At 32.0% G+C, this 18,899-nt stretch overlaps 1 protein-coding gene across 2 annotated transcripts; it reads left to right on the top strand.

Annotated features, from left to right (window-relative positions):
• The first annotated feature begins 10,848 nt into the window (after positions 1-10,848).
• On the top strand, positions 10,849-15,918 carry LOC140987636 (uncharacterized). 2 transcript variants are annotated; one of them, XM_073456220.1, is made up of 7 exons: positions 10,849-11,672; positions 12,081-12,312; positions 12,425-12,492; positions 12,573-14,199; positions 14,285-14,484; positions 14,645-14,831; positions 14,923-15,918. In XM_073456220.1, the coding sequence occupies exons 2-7, from the start codon at positions 12,159-12,161 to the stop codon at positions 15,492-15,494; spliced, it is 2,808 nt and encodes a 935-aa protein (XP_073312321.1). In that variant the 5' UTR covers positions 10,849-11,672; positions 12,081-12,158; the 3' UTR covers positions 15,495-15,918. The 2 variants fall into 2 exon arrangements, with proteins under 2 accessions (XP_073312321.1, XP_073312322.1); XM_073456221.1 differs by having other exon boundaries at positions 10,850-11,672; positions 12,582-14,199.
• Positions 15,919-18,899: the final 2,981 nt, after the last annotated feature.

The raw sequence follows: 18,899 nt of genomic DNA, 5'->3' as shown, positions 1-18,899 counted from the left end.
TAAGTGTCTCAAATTTAATAATATAGTTTATTATATATATTGATATGATGGTATAAATATAAATTTAAAAGGGTATATGTTAGCCGATTTTGTATGAGCTCCTTAAACTCTGTTGATGGATCATTTGGTTTTTTTTTTTAAAATTGATGATTAGGCGGGTATGTCTTCCTGCCAAAGTAAGTTGGTCTCTTGTGAAACGGTCTCACGAATCTTTACCTGTGAGACGGATCAACCCTACCGATATTCACAATAAAAAGTAATACTCTTAGTATAAAAAGTAATATCTTTTTTTTTATCAAATTTATCCAAATAATATAATGCTCTTGAAATAATGCAAATGACACGATCGAAATATACCCAAAACTCATTTTGTACAAAAGTCATTTACATTTATGAAAATTATTTAAAAATGGTCGAGACTTAAATATCTTTTATTCTATGAAGGTTATAAATTATAATTCAACTTTCACGCATACAAATAAAATAAAACTAATTTATTCGAAAGACTTTGATATTGTCTAAAGTCAGAGCCAAAACAATTGATTTCATCAATAGTCCACGCGGTGAGAGCGGAACATACCCCAAAGATTCCTTCTATTAAATCGACATTAATTATATTATAACATAATAAAATTGTACGTCACCGTGAAAGCCGAGTTTTGTTTAGCAAACAGACATCTAATAATAATAATAATTATTATTATTATTAAAATTAAGATTTAGATTAATATTTTATGTTAACGACACAAATGGGCTATTCATCTCTAAATAAATAAATAATTTTAATAATAATAGTATTTTATTGAATGTGCTCACCAATAAAGTGATACATATTAATATTTATTGTTTTTCTATGTTGCACACCTTTGTGCTCACCTTTGTGCTCACCAATAAAGTGACACTCATTTAGATTTAGATTAATATTTTATTGTTTTTCTATGTTGCACACCTTTGTGCTCACCAATAAAGTGACACTCATTTATTGAATGTGATGAAATATATCAAATTATATATCCAATAACCTTTGTGCTCACCAATAAAGTGACACTCATTTATTGAATGTGATGAAACATATCAAATTATATATCCAATAAGTGAATAATTTTGGTATTATATATATATATATATATATATATATATATATTTGTGTCCACCAACGAAAAGACACTCACCTATTGGATGTGATTAAACAAATCAAAATTATATATCTAATAGTTGAGTAATTTTGTTATCATGTAAATAATAAGTTGTCATCACATATATTTGGATTTATAAAATTATATAAACGGAGTTGATCCNTAAAATCGAGCACTTGCCGCTTTACCAAAAGCTATAACTAGTAGTAATGGTGTAACTCAAATATTGTAAACCACACAACAGCTCAAGCACAACGGTTCGATCGCTCTACTAATAAAGGACAATTATTGCACCCAACAATTAAATTTTAAACATAAAAGGCTTTATAATATATGACTTAGTTGAAAATATTTTATCTATTTATTAAGTGATACAATAACAGAATATGCGTTCCAAAATCTTCTCCCATCTTCAAGCGCGTACTATTAAATTTTTTTAAAAAAATGAATTATCGTTACTATTAGTACTAGAAATTGAAAAATTAAATTAATATAAACCAGCATATACAATGTATGATACGTAGATACATAATAAAATTGCCAGGAAACATCCTGAAACACGGTATACCTATAGACTTATGCTCAAAAATAGTTAATTAGTAATAACTATGATTTTTGAACTAATCTTTGATTTATAAATATTATAGGACCGATCGTTTTTCGTTTTATCAAAAACTATAATTTGTAGTAACTGTACAACTCAAATTTTTTAAATCGCACAACATCTTATACAAACTAAAGCACCCAACAATCTTTCTCTCGATAAATGAAAGTCGAATACGTGACCTTAGTTCTAATATCAATTATAGGACTGATCGTTTGTCCTTTTGCCAAAAATTATAGATAATGATAATGGTGCAACTCAAATCATTTAAATCGTACGACGACTTAAATAGCATGTTTCGATTACTCTACCCAATAGAAATAATTATTGCATCCAACAAATATTTACAATTTATGTACGTGTTATGAGATGGTCAAAAGATACATATATGCGTTATATCAATGATAAAAAAATTTAATTAGATATGGAATTTATATAGTGTGTGATTAGTTGTACGATGTGTGCTGTATTATTTATACGATGTTTGTTCCCAATAATTCCTTGCAACAGTCTACTGAAGTGTACAAGAAGCAAGAGTAATTTATTGCTATTTGCTTCAAATGAAAATGACATAATTAATATTTAATTATTATTAAGAATTATTAATTATAAAAAGTCAAGAAGAAACAACAAATGGATAATCTAGTATTCTAGTTACTCTTTTAGGAACATTACCTGCGACTTTTTATTTCTGAAGTGTAAAATATGTATTTTTTGATCGAGTTATAATATTTTTAGGCTCAACATGATTTCATTATATATTTAATATTTCAAATCTGATATATATTCGCGCTCGGTTTTTTTTTTTAATAAGAAACCTATTTATTTACAAAATTATGCATATAATTTAAAATTTTAAATAAGGTTAAGTCATGAACTCGTCTCTTATAATATAATTGTGAAATTTTTGTTATAATTAATTTGTACACCTCTGAGTTGGAATTAACAAATTTTCTGGGAACAAGAAGCAAATAACTCGTTATATAAAATTAATTGTAAGTGTAAAAAAGCAAGATCCATGTTGGGCCACAATGAAGCCCAATAACAAAACTCATGGCCCAAATTGTCGTGATAGGCAAATGAATCTGAATATCGACAATGCGGGAGCGGGACTTCTTGAATAGTATATTCTAATAAAGTTAATCGAAGATATTTTTTTATTTTTTTGAAGAAATCGAATTTTGTCAAACTGGGCATTTTCTAAAAATAAAAACTTTAGTAAACTTTCACAATGATTAAAAATTATATCATAATCAATATTATAAAGTCAATATTTTATCATGTTAAATTTTATTTATTAAATCCAGTCCCTAAAACTATAGTTCTTGGTGAAACAGCAAACAATTGATTCTACAATTCCGATAGGATATTATCCAATCTTGGCAAAGAATACTCAACAAATAGATAACATTTATGGTACAACTACCGTTGATTTGCCATACCTCCATTGCTTTAGTTAATGCAAATGTTAGTTCTTCCCAATCCCAATCAACAAAAGAGTTACGCACACTCGGAAATTAATGTAATTATAAATTAATTTATGTATCTTTAAAGCAATGAACTGTGTAGTGAATATGTATAGTTTGAAAAATTTCCTTGGAAATTCTTATTTTCAATAGAAATTTCAGGAGAAAGGGGGTCCTGTTTCGTTGGCCAAAGAAAATGTGCATCATGGGGACAGACTTTCGGTTAGTTTTAAGATCAATTTAAAGAACAGCGTGAGTTCCCCATGGGATGTTTTCACTTTAGTAGATATTAATAAATGCATCCGATCTGTAAAGGAATGCGATTATATAATTATAATAATGATAATGATAATAATAATAGAAATCAGTCTGCTAGTACAATCGATTGAAGATTATTGATTTGAATAATCATATATGTGCAAAATTTGAGATTTTGGTGTTGATAAGTTATACAACCAGAGCTGGATCTGTCATGAGGCCAACCAAGTCATCGCCTCATGTCTGGCTTAATAAGGGTCTCATTTTTTTCCCGCTGCCCGACCCATTTTTTTCATTTTTCGCTTGAATAAGTAATAAGAATAGCCAAATAATTGTACCAATAATTTATTTCTTGATAATAAAATTGTACCATTAAATTGAGTGAATTGGTATGGGCGTTGCTTACTTTACACGTGAACTTAAAAGTTCTTTAAATATAATCCTTTACACCATCTCCAATATTGATCTTCGTGTATTTACAAGAATATCATTATTAACATGGAGTGTCGGCCAAGTTCGTTGCATTTCATTATTGTCTCCATTATGTCATGAGTATGTCTGTTGTGAAACGATCTCACGAATCTTTATCTGTGAGACGAGTCAACCTTACCGATATTCACAATAAAAAGTAATACTCTTAACATAAAAAGTAATATCTTTCATGGATGATCCAAATAAGAGAACCGTCTCGCAAAATACGACCCGTAAGATCGTCTCACACAAGTTTTTGCTATATACATGTGTGTGTGTGATATGTGAGAATATTAATTAGGCATTTGAGTTCTTTGGAGTCATAAGCGTCCAAATAGATGCGGCATTATTTGTGATTGTGTTGCGATTGTGATAGAACGGTTATACTACTTCCAAATCGTTCTTTAAAAAGTCGAATTTCAAACAAATTGTCGGGTTACGTGTGCAAGGCGATAGAAATTCGAGAATGAACGGACCTCCTGATTTTTTTTATTTTTTTTATGTTTTATGTTGTTGACAATGCATCATTTGATATGATTTGTTAGATAGGTCATAACTTGGTGAACCGTAAAAAGAGAGGCGCTACTTCTAAATAAGTAAGACTGTCTTTGCTGAGAAAAACACAAATGTTAGGGTAAAGATAAGACTAATATCGAGATATTGATATATCATGAAGCAAGGCACGATCCCAAAGCTCCTCTCAGATTCATGGGCCTAGCAGCCTACCTCATTGGCACTCATATCGATACAGTCTCTCATGTCTATCTGTCGCTTAGTATGTGAATTTACGATGTCGCAAATATAATAACCAATCAGTTAAAAAAAGAGAAACTTTTATTTGGAGTAAAGGGTTTCCATAGAAATAAACTAATTGTTCTCATAAAATTGGATTGAACTTGAGTAATGACATTATACATACACACACATGTATAGCTACATGATGTTTTTGTTAGTCGAGAGATAAGATTGTTATAATTGGTCCGGAACAAAAGATATCCTCATAAATTAAAGATATCTTCTTAAATTTGATATCTTAATATGAGATGAGTTACAAATCTTCTCATTATTGTGTTGTTTAATAAGCTAAGTGGTCCTTGTTTGGCAGCTCATACAATTTTTTATTTCCACTCCTATATTTCCAATAAATTCTCATAACATTTTATTTATTTGTTTTTAATTCGGCCGCCCATTCGAACAAAAGATATGTTATTTCTCTCAATATAATATCATATATATTTGTAGAGTGGCATATACTTCATGCTTGTTCAAATTTTTTTTATTTATTTCTTATACATTCATATATCTCTAGTGAAATGTTATTGTATATTTGAAAAGATTACAATTTTATTTATAATTTTTTTATGTTGTGATCTAAAAATGGAATTGCTAATGAATAATTTGTGATATAATAATTATTATTATTATTAAATATTTTAAAGGGGGAATCAATTAAGTTGAACAACTTCCAATCCAATACTGGATTAATGGTGCAGGTATAAAAGGACGGCGTTAACTTTCGGCTTTAAATAATACAATCAATTCTTTTCATTTCGTTTTATTCAAACGATACTGCTATTAATTAACATTTTCAATAGTTTTTAAATGTTTGAACTAACTTTATTAATTATCTGCGTACTTTAAAAATATTTTTATTACAACAATCAATTTGCAAGAACTTTTTAAATTACATTAAAATATTTTTTTTTAGCAAAAAAGTCATCATGTTTGGATGTTGAAGCATAAACTCAAGGATATTTATGGGAAAAAAAGATTATAGTTTTGTGGTTAGCGGGTATTTGGACACAATTTTTATGCCTTATAAAAAAATAGAATATTTTCATGTATTAAAATTTTATAAAAAGTCCTGTGAGACCGTCTTACAGATCAATTTTACGAGACGTATATTATATCCGATCAAATTCATGAAAAAAAATATTATTTTTTATGTTAAAAAAATTAATTTGCACTCTAAATATGGATCAAGTCGACCGTCTTACGCTTCAGACCTACTCTTAAAATTTTATACTTTCAACTTTCATCCATATTTTAACCTCTTTCTGAAGATTGTGTTAGATCTAATAATTACAATCTTCAACATAACGAATATTTCAAATTACTTTTTCATTATTTTCAAAAGCATTTCAACGTTATACTTTATCCTTACTCAAACACAACCTTAAAATCTGTAGCTAATTGTCTCTTTCAGATGGAGATGGATCCAATAGTGGTAAGAGAATTTGGAAGTATATATTAAAAAGGCCATAAGAAAAAGAAAATCAAATTTGCATATATCTTTATGTAATATAATTATTTAAAAGTTCATCTAAGATATCTTTATATCCAAAACAATTGTAATTACTTTTTTTCCCCTGGAGTCATTTTATCTGAAAAAAATGTTATTTTGAAAAGTAAGTTGAATTTGCTGTCTTTGCTTCACAAAAAAAAAAATTGGTATAATCGGAGAGTAATATTTTCTCCAACTCAACAGGTGTCCAAACCGTCGTATGATTTATAAGATTTGAATTTTATTAGTATAATCATACGAAGTAAGAAGCACTCAATTCACTCTCTAATAAATTTATCTTTATTAGTGATAATAAATATATTGGGTGATTTTGTTGTAGAAATAAATTCAAACCACGATGACATGAGCTCTTCACAAATTTTTTCTTATTTTATGGAGCAATGAAGTAGAGTAGAGGTTAAACCAATAACTTTGGTACTATCGACTTGTTATAATTAAAATTATCTTAAGTTTCGGTGAGAGGTCTGTTTTCAAAGTTTGTTTACATTGGAAATGTCGAGTATTTAAAGAGGCAGTAATCGGACATTGAAGACTGATAAATCCACAATAATTCAAATTTAAAAGTCAAGTTCTCGAGCACTAATCACAAGAAGTTGTCTTGCTGCTTAAGTTTTCAAGCACACATCGAATTCATTCTATCTGATCATTTAAAGTTCAATTATGCTGATATTTATTAACTCGATCATTTGTATTTGTGAAACGATTATAAAAATGAATCACTGTAAATGTCATATATCACTTTTTTGACAGATTGTGTGGGTAGATCAATTGAAAAGTGACGCTGGAACTACTATACGATTTAAAATATTTGAGGTGCACCATTACCACTAGCTATAACTTTTGATAAAGCGGTAAACGCTCGATCATACAATTGGTATCGGAAACCAGATCACGTGTTCGATTCTCATTGATCGCAAGAAATGCAATTATTGGAAGGAATATTGTTGGATACAATAAATTTTTTATCTCTGCTGGGTAGATTAATCAAAACTTGATGCTTAAGATGTTATACAATTTAAAAGATTTGAGTTACAACCATTATCACTAGCTATTACTTTTGGTAAAACGGCAAACGTTCAATCCTACAATTGATATCCAAAAGCTATAGCTGTTAATCCAGCCCAAATTTATTTTCTTATACTTTTGACAGCGCAGAGTGCACATACTTGAGTGCTAATGGGTCGGGCTGTTAGGCCCATGTATCTAGAGAGGTGCGTGTCTATCTGCTGGTATTGTCTCACATCCTTTATATATCAGTCTTACACTTTATCTACCGTCGGTCCTGTCCTCAGTAAAGACATTATTACCAGTTAAGATCTGACGTCACTCTTTACGGTCCACCTAGCCAACCAGATCAAGCGGTGCAACGTCAGGAACTTGACGTACGAGAAATTCCCAAGAGGTCATCAATCTCAGTATTACTCTTGCTCATACACTCTCAACCCAACAAATTGGGTTATTTTCGAATTGCTAGGAGTTTCAACGTATTAAAACTTAATACAAACTAAAATAGATTTGTACAAGCTGTTATGTAAACCAAATTTTTCTAATGGATACATTCCTTCACCGAAAGAAGAGGAGATGTATAAGAAATTCCTTCGAAATTTTCGAAACAAATCATGTCTCATTTACTTAATGCACTTTACTCAAATCATGAGTCATTTACTTAATGCACTTTACTTTATGTTATATTTATTTAACCTAATTGTCTGGATCTTGTTATCTTAGTCCTTGTTGTTTTATAAAATTATCCACCGAGTCGAACACGTTATTTTGCAACTAACTAAAGTAATTCAAGTTTAAAAAAGTCCAAAATTTTTAATCACCAAACCGATGCTAACACAATTAACAAACAAAATTAATGTTTTTATGTGGTTTTATCATTTATTTGACTTCAAGGAAAATTGTCTATCGATGGCAACACAAAAAGTTCTTCATCAAAAATGTCAAAATTTCCCTATTTTAATGACATTTTTTAAGAGGTAACCTTGTCTATCATTATATCGTTCGCTTTAATTAATGTTTGCTTCATAGAAAATTTGCAAAATTTGTTTACTAAAATTTTTCATTCTTGTAATTTACACAAATTTGGAGTGCTTCAATTGGTTGATTTACTAAGTTAATTGAACATCTCAAAATTTGAATCAGTCAAATTTATTTTTGAATTAATAGAATGCAAATTAATTATATTGAATTTACATTAAAAAAAACTATTAAATCAGTTGAAATAATTAAATTGAAATGATTGCACTTATCAGATCATAACCAAAATACATGTATGATAAAAAGAGTATATTTTCTCAAAAAAAAGAAAAGAAAAGAAAAGAAAAGAAAAAAGAGTACATGTTAAAATTCTAACTTCCTCAAATTAGTTAATTTATTTAATTTTGTACCGTTTCGATTAGGAAAAAAACTAGCTGACCAAACTAGCTAAAATTCTAAAAAATATCATCTATAACGTACATTGGATTAGCTCGACTTAACCGAATTTTCACAAATTCCTTATAACTTTTTCCCATGGTATCTTGCAATATATTCTATTCTATTTATTCAAATGCTAAATATTACAAAATCACTTATTTTACACTAACACATACCTATAATTTTTTTGAGAAATCGAACGCTTGTCGTTTTACCAAAATATATCGTTGGTAGAAACAATACAACTCAAATATTTTAAATCTTACAACAACTCAAACACCAAGTTTCAATGTTGAAGGTAAAATTAAAGCAAATTAGAACAAAATCCATTAAGGACCATCAAAACCTTATGATCATTAGCATCGTCTTTTTATTATCGTGGAGACAAAGCTAATTGAATTCAAATCGAATCCTTAAATAAATTACTCATTGTATTTCGGCCACTAATTAGTTCACGAAATTATTATCAATTAAAATTTGTTCGACTTTAATGAAACATTATCAGATAATAAAAGATGCTTTACTCCTTTATAATATAATATAATAATAAACTGGTCCTTATCGTATTTCGCAAACGTGCCATCCGATTATAGGGAAACAAAAACTAGAATTAATCAATATTAACGGCCTCCTTGACCTGTTTTTGTGTTCGTTTCCTGAAATATTCTAGGGACAATTTGGGGAAAACTCTTTACTAATGCAAATAGATTATATAATTTTGAAATTATTCTAGAGTCCTTATATAATAATTAATTTAAATCAGTTTTTTTTTTTTTTTTTTTATATCTGATTAAGGTGTTTTTGGTTAAAATTTATAATTTTTAAACATACCACACTCAAAAAGAGTATATGAATGAGGAGAAAATATGACATGACCCCCAAGTGTGTCGTTTTTGTATGTATATATGTGCTGCTACAAGGGATTTTTTTAGATGGAAAAGAATATCATTATAGTGTATGCTTCCAATTTGCATGTTAATGTGCGCCGATGTTCTAAAAAAACGATAGACGGTACTCGACCCATTGCAAGCGTCTAAACGATTTTTTTACCTTAATATCTAATTTTTCTTATTCATCTCCATATTTCTTCAACACTTCATTTATATCATATTTAAACACAAAAAAGTGACATAGTTTTCATCTTTGTCCGATAAAAATTGATTGAAAATATGTCGAATAATTTTTTAAAAAGATTAAAAATAAAATTAAATACAGTTTTTGTATATTACATCATACGATCGCCTGGACAGATTTTGAGTCGCTTAATTAGTGATTAGGCATCTTAGATGGTCGATTTTTTTAATAACGTCCAAAAACATCATCTTCGTAAAAATGAAACCGTGGAACATACGCAACATAACTTCCAAAATTGGTCTCTAGCAAAGAAGAAGATAAGAAAGCACTCAAACAACACGTCTCGTGTGTGNCAAGGTTCTAAAAAAGTTGTATTTATTTATAATATATATTTTCTAAATTTATCTATCATAAGGTTACTCTAGAATTATTTTACAGGTTACGGATACAATTATGCATTGGAAATACAAATTAAATGAATTTACATATTTGAAATGCTATAAAAAGTACATACTTTTTTTTTTTTAAAAAAAATAAATGACTTGGAAGAACTGCAAACAAATATTTGTTTCACATCTTTGCTCAGACAAGGAGCCTGACAGGTGCCTTCGTAGAATCCTCCCACAAGTACTTTTGTATGTATTATATACATATATATATATATATATATATATATATGTATGTATGTATATCATGAAAATAAGATTAGTGTTGACAAGTGGTATTTTGAGAGAACTTACTATAAAAATAAAATTGTATGATATTTGATAATTGAAATTAAACTGAAGAAGGAAATTCATTATAAAAAGAGGTTTTGAAATAAACTTTAAGAAAATAAGACTAAGAGGCGATGCCATTTTAGAAAAAGATCAAAAGAATTCATCTCTAACATGTTATTTTGACTGTCAATAAATAATTTTTTTAATTTTTTTTCAAAAATTAAGAAAACCATCGCAAAAATAAAATTTATAAACAAACATTTTATTTTTACTCATTCAAATTTTACATTTTCTAAGGTGTAGTTAATAAGAAAACATAAGTAGAAAAAATATTATTATTAGTTACTAAATATAACAAGATTTCTAAATAAATTGGGACGAGGGAGTAGCACTTTTCAAATGCTTTACCGCAGACGCACACTATTACTCACACTTTCCCACCATGTTTTATTGTTGTTTCTCTTTCATTTTCTGTATTTCTGAGTTTCTGACTTTAATGGCTGCCCCCACTCCTTTAGTTTTCTTCATTTAATTTAATGGGTTGGTGATCTTCATCTATGGTGGTTGTCTTTTTTGTCGGTTTAGGTTTAGATTTAGATACTTTCCCACCCAAACAATAAAGCTTCAGTTTTAATCTTCTCTTCTTTCTTGCTTGCTTTGTGTTGGAATGCTTTAGATTGAGTTTTTCAGCTCCTGTTTTACTTGATATGCTAATTCCCAGGAAAAAAATTCAATCTTGACAGAGAAAGCTTCAGTCTTGATCGGAAATTTCCCTTTTTGATTCGGGTTTCACAGGTTTTGGAAGATTAATCGTAAATATTCCCTGAATATTTTATATTTTGATTACAATATCTAGTCAAATCAAGGCAAGTTGAGGAACAACCACAGCGCCTTGGAGATGGAGTGTTTTTACCTTTTATCTGAAAAGTGAAAATATAGCAGAATCTTTCTCGAACGCAAGAATGGATGAATCCGAACATTTTGATCATATCTTTTGAGGGCATAAAAGCTTTTAGGAAGATAATTTTTCGGATTAAGTTTTTTGTTGATTCATTGCCAGTTTCCTAGCGTGTGTGGCGAGAGAAAATAAAGGCAAAAGGTTGTGATTCCTAGCCAGTTAAAGAAGGCTACATCTTTAGCCTTTACACTTTCAATAACACTTCTATTTCTTGATTTCTTCAGAAACTTAATGTGGCTGCACGTTGGTTCAAGTTTCAGGTAATGATCCTCATACTGTTGTGATTTTTTAATTTGTCATCCTATATAAAAATAAACTCTATTATTTTACTTCCCATTCCTTTCATTATGTGCCTTTTATTATATTATTTGTGATGTGCCAACCACCTCTGTAAGTATATGATTATTGTTTGTCGATTTGGTTTCTTGCAACAAGTAATTTGATGCTATTGTTTCTCTTGTACATGTCTTGCCTAGGCTAGTAGTGCAAGTAAAATGTACAGTGATGAGCTATTCATAAAGTGGCAAAAAAAACTTTGGGAAATTGACAATATGTGTTCTAAGAAGTAGTATATTTTTTAAAGGAAGAAATAGTATTTGAAACATCTCTTTGATTTAAAATCAGCATATTATCAGCTTTGACAATATATCTTTCATATTTAATTGCAGTTTCCACATTTTTTCACTGAACATAGCTTGAGGATAATTAAATGCATGTAAAGCATTGAATCGAGGAGACAACTCTATATGGCGAAGAGATCAAAAAGGCGTCTTACACAGCACAAAAGGGATGATCAAAGGAGTTGTATGTGGGGTCTGATTAGCATGTTCGACTTCCGACAGGGTCGATCCACCAGAAGACTGCTATCAGATAGAAGACGAGTGTGTGAGCAGTCTGTCGGTATGTGTTTTGTGTAGAAGTTGATGCTACAAGCATTATCTTGGTGCACAATTTGTGTAATGTTCAAAATCCGATCTTTTGATGAAATGTTAGGTATTTTTATCGTCTGTAGGTGCTGAACACTCAAGTACTAAAACAACTTTACAGGGTTCAACTGAAAAATGTGAAGATGCATTGGTGGTGAGTGTAGGAGTTCGTTACATTCTAGTTGACCTGTGATCTGGCTGCTTTATTTTATTTTTATTTTTGAAATCCTCGAGGATATTCAGGAAGATGAAGAAAACACAATGCTTATGTTGGATGTTGTCAAACCAAGCGTGAAGGAACTCATGGAGGAAGAGATGATCAACGAGCAAGGTTTAAAGAACCGGCTAAATGAATCCGAAATGGGTTTATACCAAGTTGACTTAAAATATGGACAGCATAAGAAAAAGAATCCTAAAAGAAAGAACCGAATTTGCAACAACTCCAGTGATTTGGATATCTCTGAGTTGGGTATCAAAAAATACTTGGTGCCTGGAAATTTTGAAGAAGTTCCTGGACAAAAAACAGTAGATAGTCTTGATCTGGAAACAATAATGGAAGAGTTTGCCAAGATTAATGAGAGAAGCCCAAAAAACGAGAAGCCTAATCTTGATGGTGATCTTGAAGTACCGCGTGATCAAGCTGTCACAATTGTTGAAGAAGAAATAGTAGCAGTGATGAAGCTGTTCATAGAACAGAGGGAAAGTAGCAATGTCAAGCATTTAGGGGAGGAGGGGAAATCCTGTAGCTCCAGAGAGTTGGCAGATGCTCTGCAAACGTTAAGTACTAATAAGCGCGTATTTTTGAAATTACTGAAGGATCCAAACTCTGTGCTGGTCAAGTGCATCCAAAATTTGGACAATGCTCGGATAGAGTCTGGATCCTATCTGTCGGAGGAGAAGCCGATAAACCTGAAATCTGATGAACGTATTAGTCGTAAACACCACAACTTTTTCCGTAGAAAGAGCACATCCCTGGAGAGTGACCTAAGTGGAAGGGACAAAAATAATCAATCATCAAGTAAAATTGTCATCCTCAAGCCTGGATCAGAAGTTTTAGGGAGTCCCGAAATGGGTGTTGATGTCAGAGGGGTTTCATTTCAGTCAAATTTCTTGGATAATAAGGGGGGTAACGTGAGAAATTCATCCCAATTCTCGTTCCATGAAATTAAAAGAAAGTTAAGGCATGCAATGGGAAAAGAAAAACAGGGTATATCTCTTGATGGGCTCGTGGTTAAACTTTCTTCTAAGCACCGAAATGGGAATGGTGGAGAGAAAGGTGTCTCCGGGGAAAATTTTGCTTGGAGTTCTCCTAATAGGAACCATTTCTACACTGAAAAATTCACTAAATCGTCCACTAGCTTGAAGAAGGGTGAACAAGATGGTAAGTTGAAAGCTAAAGGGTCAGCAATGATGGATGAAACATGTCAAAATCAGAGACTAGGAGTATCTAATATTTACATCGAGGCTAAAAAACATCTGTCTGAGATGCTGAACAAGGAAGATGAAAATTCTGAATCAATGACCGAGCAGTTGCACAAATCGTTGGGGAGGATTCTTTCTTTTCCTGATTATAATAGTTCCCCTTGCTGCAGCCCCGGTAAACACGGAGATGGCATGATCATAACTGCTCACATGAGATTATCTCCACATGGTATGATTACGAATGGGCATTTGCGAGAAGACAATAACAACTATCCGAGTTCAAGTATGCCAAACTTGGATAATCAACACAGCATCTTTGTTAGCAGTTCCAATGACAAAGTAAAGTCACTTGGTCTGAATGTTGATGTTGGAGTCAGTGATGACCAAGAATGTTCTTTTGAAAATCAATCTGTAATTGGAGAAACTATTATCAATGAGGGTAAATTATGGCCTTGCTCGAAAAATGAAGTTGTTATAATGATTATGTTATATTTATTAGAATGTAATTTTTTTCAATGCAACAGTTTCAAATTCATCTTCGAGAGTTATTCCGGTTGATGAAGTGGCTGAATCAATGCTTTATGAGGACAACGTTTTTACTCCTACTTCTGAAGCAATCAGTAACTTGATCAGTGGAGATATCCGAAATGTAGATTTTAAAGAGGGAGATAATCAGGAAAGCTCTACCAAACATTTGGAAGACTCTTCTTGTGGATTCAAATCGGTGAATTCCCATTCTTTGGTTATTTTATAATTAAAGGGATTATTAGGACAATCTGCACGAACACAAAGCTTTACATGGACATGAACCCACATTTTCAACGGTTTGACTAGTGTTTCTCTCGTAGGATTTTCTTGGTTCTTTATCTTTCTTTTGTTTCCAGGATTTTGTTGTAGAGGATCAAATATTGTCTTCTCCAACTGTATCTCCCACACAATCTCCAGTAAGCCGGGATGTTGAAATTTCAGATTGTGTACATGACAAAATGGAGCGTCCTAGTCCTATATCTGTTCTTGAACCACTGTTTCCAGATGATGATATCAGTCCCGCGAGCACCAAATCACAACTAGGTAAGATTATGGATGATAAAGTATAATAGCTTCCTTTAGATTTCTTTGCGTGCTATTTTCAATCTCAAATTGAAATGTTTGTGAAATTCAGTTGAAAAAGACATCCCACCGCTACAAATCCATTTTGAAGAACAATCTTCTGCTTCTGACCAAGAAATTTGTGTTAGAATCTCTCTTGAGGACGAGGAATCTGCATTTGAATACGTGGAAGCCGTATTACTGGGCTCAGGTTTAAACTGGGATGAATTTCTTTCAAGATGGATTCCTTCATATGAAATTCTTGACTCCTCATTGTTTAATGAAGTCGAGTTATTTTCTAGTCGACCACATCACGACCAGAAACTACTATTTGATTGTGCTAATGAAGCTTTAAAGGAGATATGTGATCGTTATTTTGGATGCTTCTCTGGGCTATCAAACCACAAACAAAATATCCGACCGGTAGCGAAGGGGATGGATCTTATTCACGAGGTATGGAGAGTAGTCGAGTGGCACCTCTGTGAGCATCAGTCTCCCCGTTGTCTTGAGCAGCTTGTCGAAAGAGACATGGCAAGGTCTGGAAAATGGATGAATGTCCAATCAGATCTTGAAGTTATGTGTTTCGAAATATGGGAAACCATTTTTGAAGATTTGGTGGAGGACGTCGTTCCGAGCTCTACATAAATGATGCCTCAGAACAGCCTTGTGAGTTGTGAAGCATAACCAACTTATCTCTTTCTAATTGCGAGTCGCCTTTTCTATCTACCGAAACACATCAGTGGACATAGGATTTTCCAGTACATTCGACACTTATGTGGGTGTCTGTTTCATGTAAAGACTAATCAAGTTCATTGCTTCAGACTCAGGCACCTGCAAGGTAATATTATTACATTACATGTACGGCAATTTTAACCCGAAGGCTTGAGCAGGACCCGGTTGAGCTCTGTTTTATGAATCTCTTCTCTGTATTGTGTTTAGTTTGAAACTCGAGTTTGAGTTAATTTAATGCGATAAAAGTTAACAAATTTGTTACTGTGTGGTACTATTATTTTCAGGCTTTCTTTGCGTTTGCTGTATATGTGTATAAAGCATGTTTGAGGTTTTGTTTTGTTTAGATTTTTTTAATTATTTTTATGACGTGACAACTCGCTGTCGTTATTTTTTGGTGTGCATTCGGTAAATATCCGGATTACCACAATAACATATAAATCACATTAGCTAGATAAACTATAATGGACAAGTTTTGTGTAACATGCTTGTTAAAGACGATGAATAGAAGGAATCTGTTAGATAATCTCCGATCACAAGCAAAAATTATGAACAATCTCAATAACCAGATTTCTCCCGACACCTGTTGTAACAACTAGTTTCGAATCATCAACTTCATTATATCATTCCCATGTAATTAGGAACTGAAAAGTGTATAAATGTAGTAATCTGCAAAACCAAATTAAATTATTAATTCAAATAGCCATTCAGTTTATTATTCTTTATATGGTATCTGAGTCAATCTCCCAATCAAATTTTTTTTCCTCAAATGTCCCTTCTACCCAATGATGCTTCCTCATCTTTTTTTTGCAAATGTTTCCCCAACCAATACTCAAAACGTTATCACCAACGCAGCAGCCCAACTCCCTCTCAAACTCAGTAAATTCAACTACTTTTCGTGGAAAGCTCAATTTAATGTTCTTTTTTTTGGGTCTAGATCTTCTTGATTATTTTGATGGATCTCTTTCGTGTCCGCCTTTAACGTTTATAAAAATATGAAAAGACTATTCCGAATCCCGACCACTTCTTCTAGCGTTGTCATGATCAACTTATTCTTCATGTAATTCAGGCCTCTCTAAGTGAATCAGTTATTCCATTTGTGTCTTCTGCCACGTCGAGTCATGAAGCCTAGACTCGACTTTCTCATTTGTATGCCAAACGATCGACCACCTATATGATTCATCAAAAGGATAAACTTTGTTAGAAAGTCAATTGTAGGCTTGAACTTTATTGATTCTTATACTATAAGAGATCTTTATTTTAATAAAATTTTACATTTTATTCATTTTGACATTTACTTTATCTGTATAGTCATATAAACTGTATAGATAAAGACCTTGAATGTATCACAGTACAATGAGATCATACATATGATTGCGATCATGACATCCATTTCATATTTACAATATATTATAATCATGTACCTAGTCAATTCACCCGCCTAAAAAAATAATAAAGATCGCTCGAACTCGATACAATAATGTGTGATGTTGTGTACCACATTTCATCGGTAAATACATAGAGATGTTCGATTATACAGATGGGTTTTCATATGATGGGTTCACTGAAAAATTCCCTCTAGGATTTTCCAAGTGATTATCATTTATCGAATAGATAAATACGCGGTTATGATTGTACACCATTAGTCCTTACGATCCGGGACAACACTGAGGCTCTACGTGTTAGTGCTACACTATGAATTGTTTATTGGCTCTGTGAGGGTCATCAAGTGGCGAGATTGTGTGTAGTGGCGACACACGTATGAGCCAATATATTGTAGTCGAGAATTCACCGGTCACCTAGGGACGTTAATATTTTATGTGATCTGATGAGTTAATAGTACAAAGAATCTCTGACTAGAGTATGAAATGTGCTCTAGGGTAAGTGGTTACCTAGTTGTACATGTAATGCCACTATGATATCGTTATCGAATTCAATTCATGGCCTAGGCACTCCCTCTCATATGCAGGTAAGATTGAGTTAATCAGATCGGTGGTCCAATGTATTGAATGCTATTGGTTATCTATCTTGCCAATCCTCAATTGTGTAATTTCGTCCATTTATTCTCTATGCCGAAAATTTGTTTGGCATTCCAAACATCCTCCTATTGCGTGGGAAAATCTGTGTAAGCCACTAGAGGATGGGGGACTTGGACTAAAGAATTTGATGGCTTGGAACAAAGCTTTAATTGCTAAAACACTTTGGAAGATACAATTGAGAAAGGAGAGCTTGTGGATCAAATGGGTTAATCATATTTATAGCCACTTTGGAGACGTTTGGCATTGGGGATGGCACAAGGATGAATCACCTTTAATTAAGCAAATCATTTCATTACGGGATGAGCTCCTTCGTAGATCAGGTTCGGTGGCTGCTGCTTCTACTTTGCTGAATTCTTGGTTTGTTCGTAATCACGGGTTTCGTAGTGCATATGACTTCTTCAATAAATCGACTGGTAAATGGCCTTGGAAACCACTGATCAGCCGATCGTTCATCCTACCCAAACACAGATTTACGTTTTGGCTTCCGGCTCATGCGAAGCTCCTGACAAGAGATCGGCTTCCATTTGTTGTTGACAAATCGTGTGTATTATGTAAAAGCGAGCCTGAATCAGTACAACACTTGTTCTTCAAATGCTCTTTCTCCTCAGCAATTTGGAAGGATATTCGAGCGTGGCTAGGCATGTCTAAAAGAATGGAATCTTCAGAACAACTTATGGTGGAAAATCGGTTCTAGCTAGGATGCGATTATCAGCTCTCGCAGCAACTATTTACACCGTTTGGAATGCTCGGAATAAGACCATGTTCGATGAAGAAGATCATAGGATTGAAGACTTGGTGCGTAAAATTAAGATTATTGTTTTTCGCTGTATTCCTAGCTCTACTGACATGTTTGATACTATGGATAGATTTGTGATTCGGGTGGTTAGGGATTAATTGTTCCCGGGTATGCCCGGTGTACTTGTACTTTAAATTTTTACCACATTTTAATGAAGTCATTTTCATTAAAAAAAAAAAAGATAATCATAAGCCGATGCTAATAATTGCTCTCATCATGATTCGATGTGTGCAATCAGAAATGATTTATGATGTTTTTATAATCAATGAGTTGATTCATATAATGTCGCTAATTAGGGTAAACATGTATATGGGAAACATGTTATCTCGAATCACATGAGTTGTGAATCAAGATTAGTTGTATTATTGAACCATTGAGGGTCACACAAATATTGGTTTTTGTGTTCTCGTTGATATAATTAAATTTCAAGGAGTTGAATTTGATGATTGGAGTTTGATGAAGATCAAATGTTTGACTTGTAAAAGT

This window comes from Primulina huaijiensis, chromosome 11, assembly GCF_012295235.1.
Source record: "Primulina huaijiensis isolate GDHJ02 chromosome 11, ASM1229523v2, whole genome shotgun sequence".
Classification (NCBI taxonomy): Eukaryota; Viridiplantae; Streptophyta; class Magnoliopsida; order Lamiales; family Gesneriaceae; genus Primulina; species Primulina huaijiensis.
The sequence above is the reverse complement of the archived record's forward strand: the minus strand, read 5'-3'. Positions and strand labels throughout refer to the sequence as shown.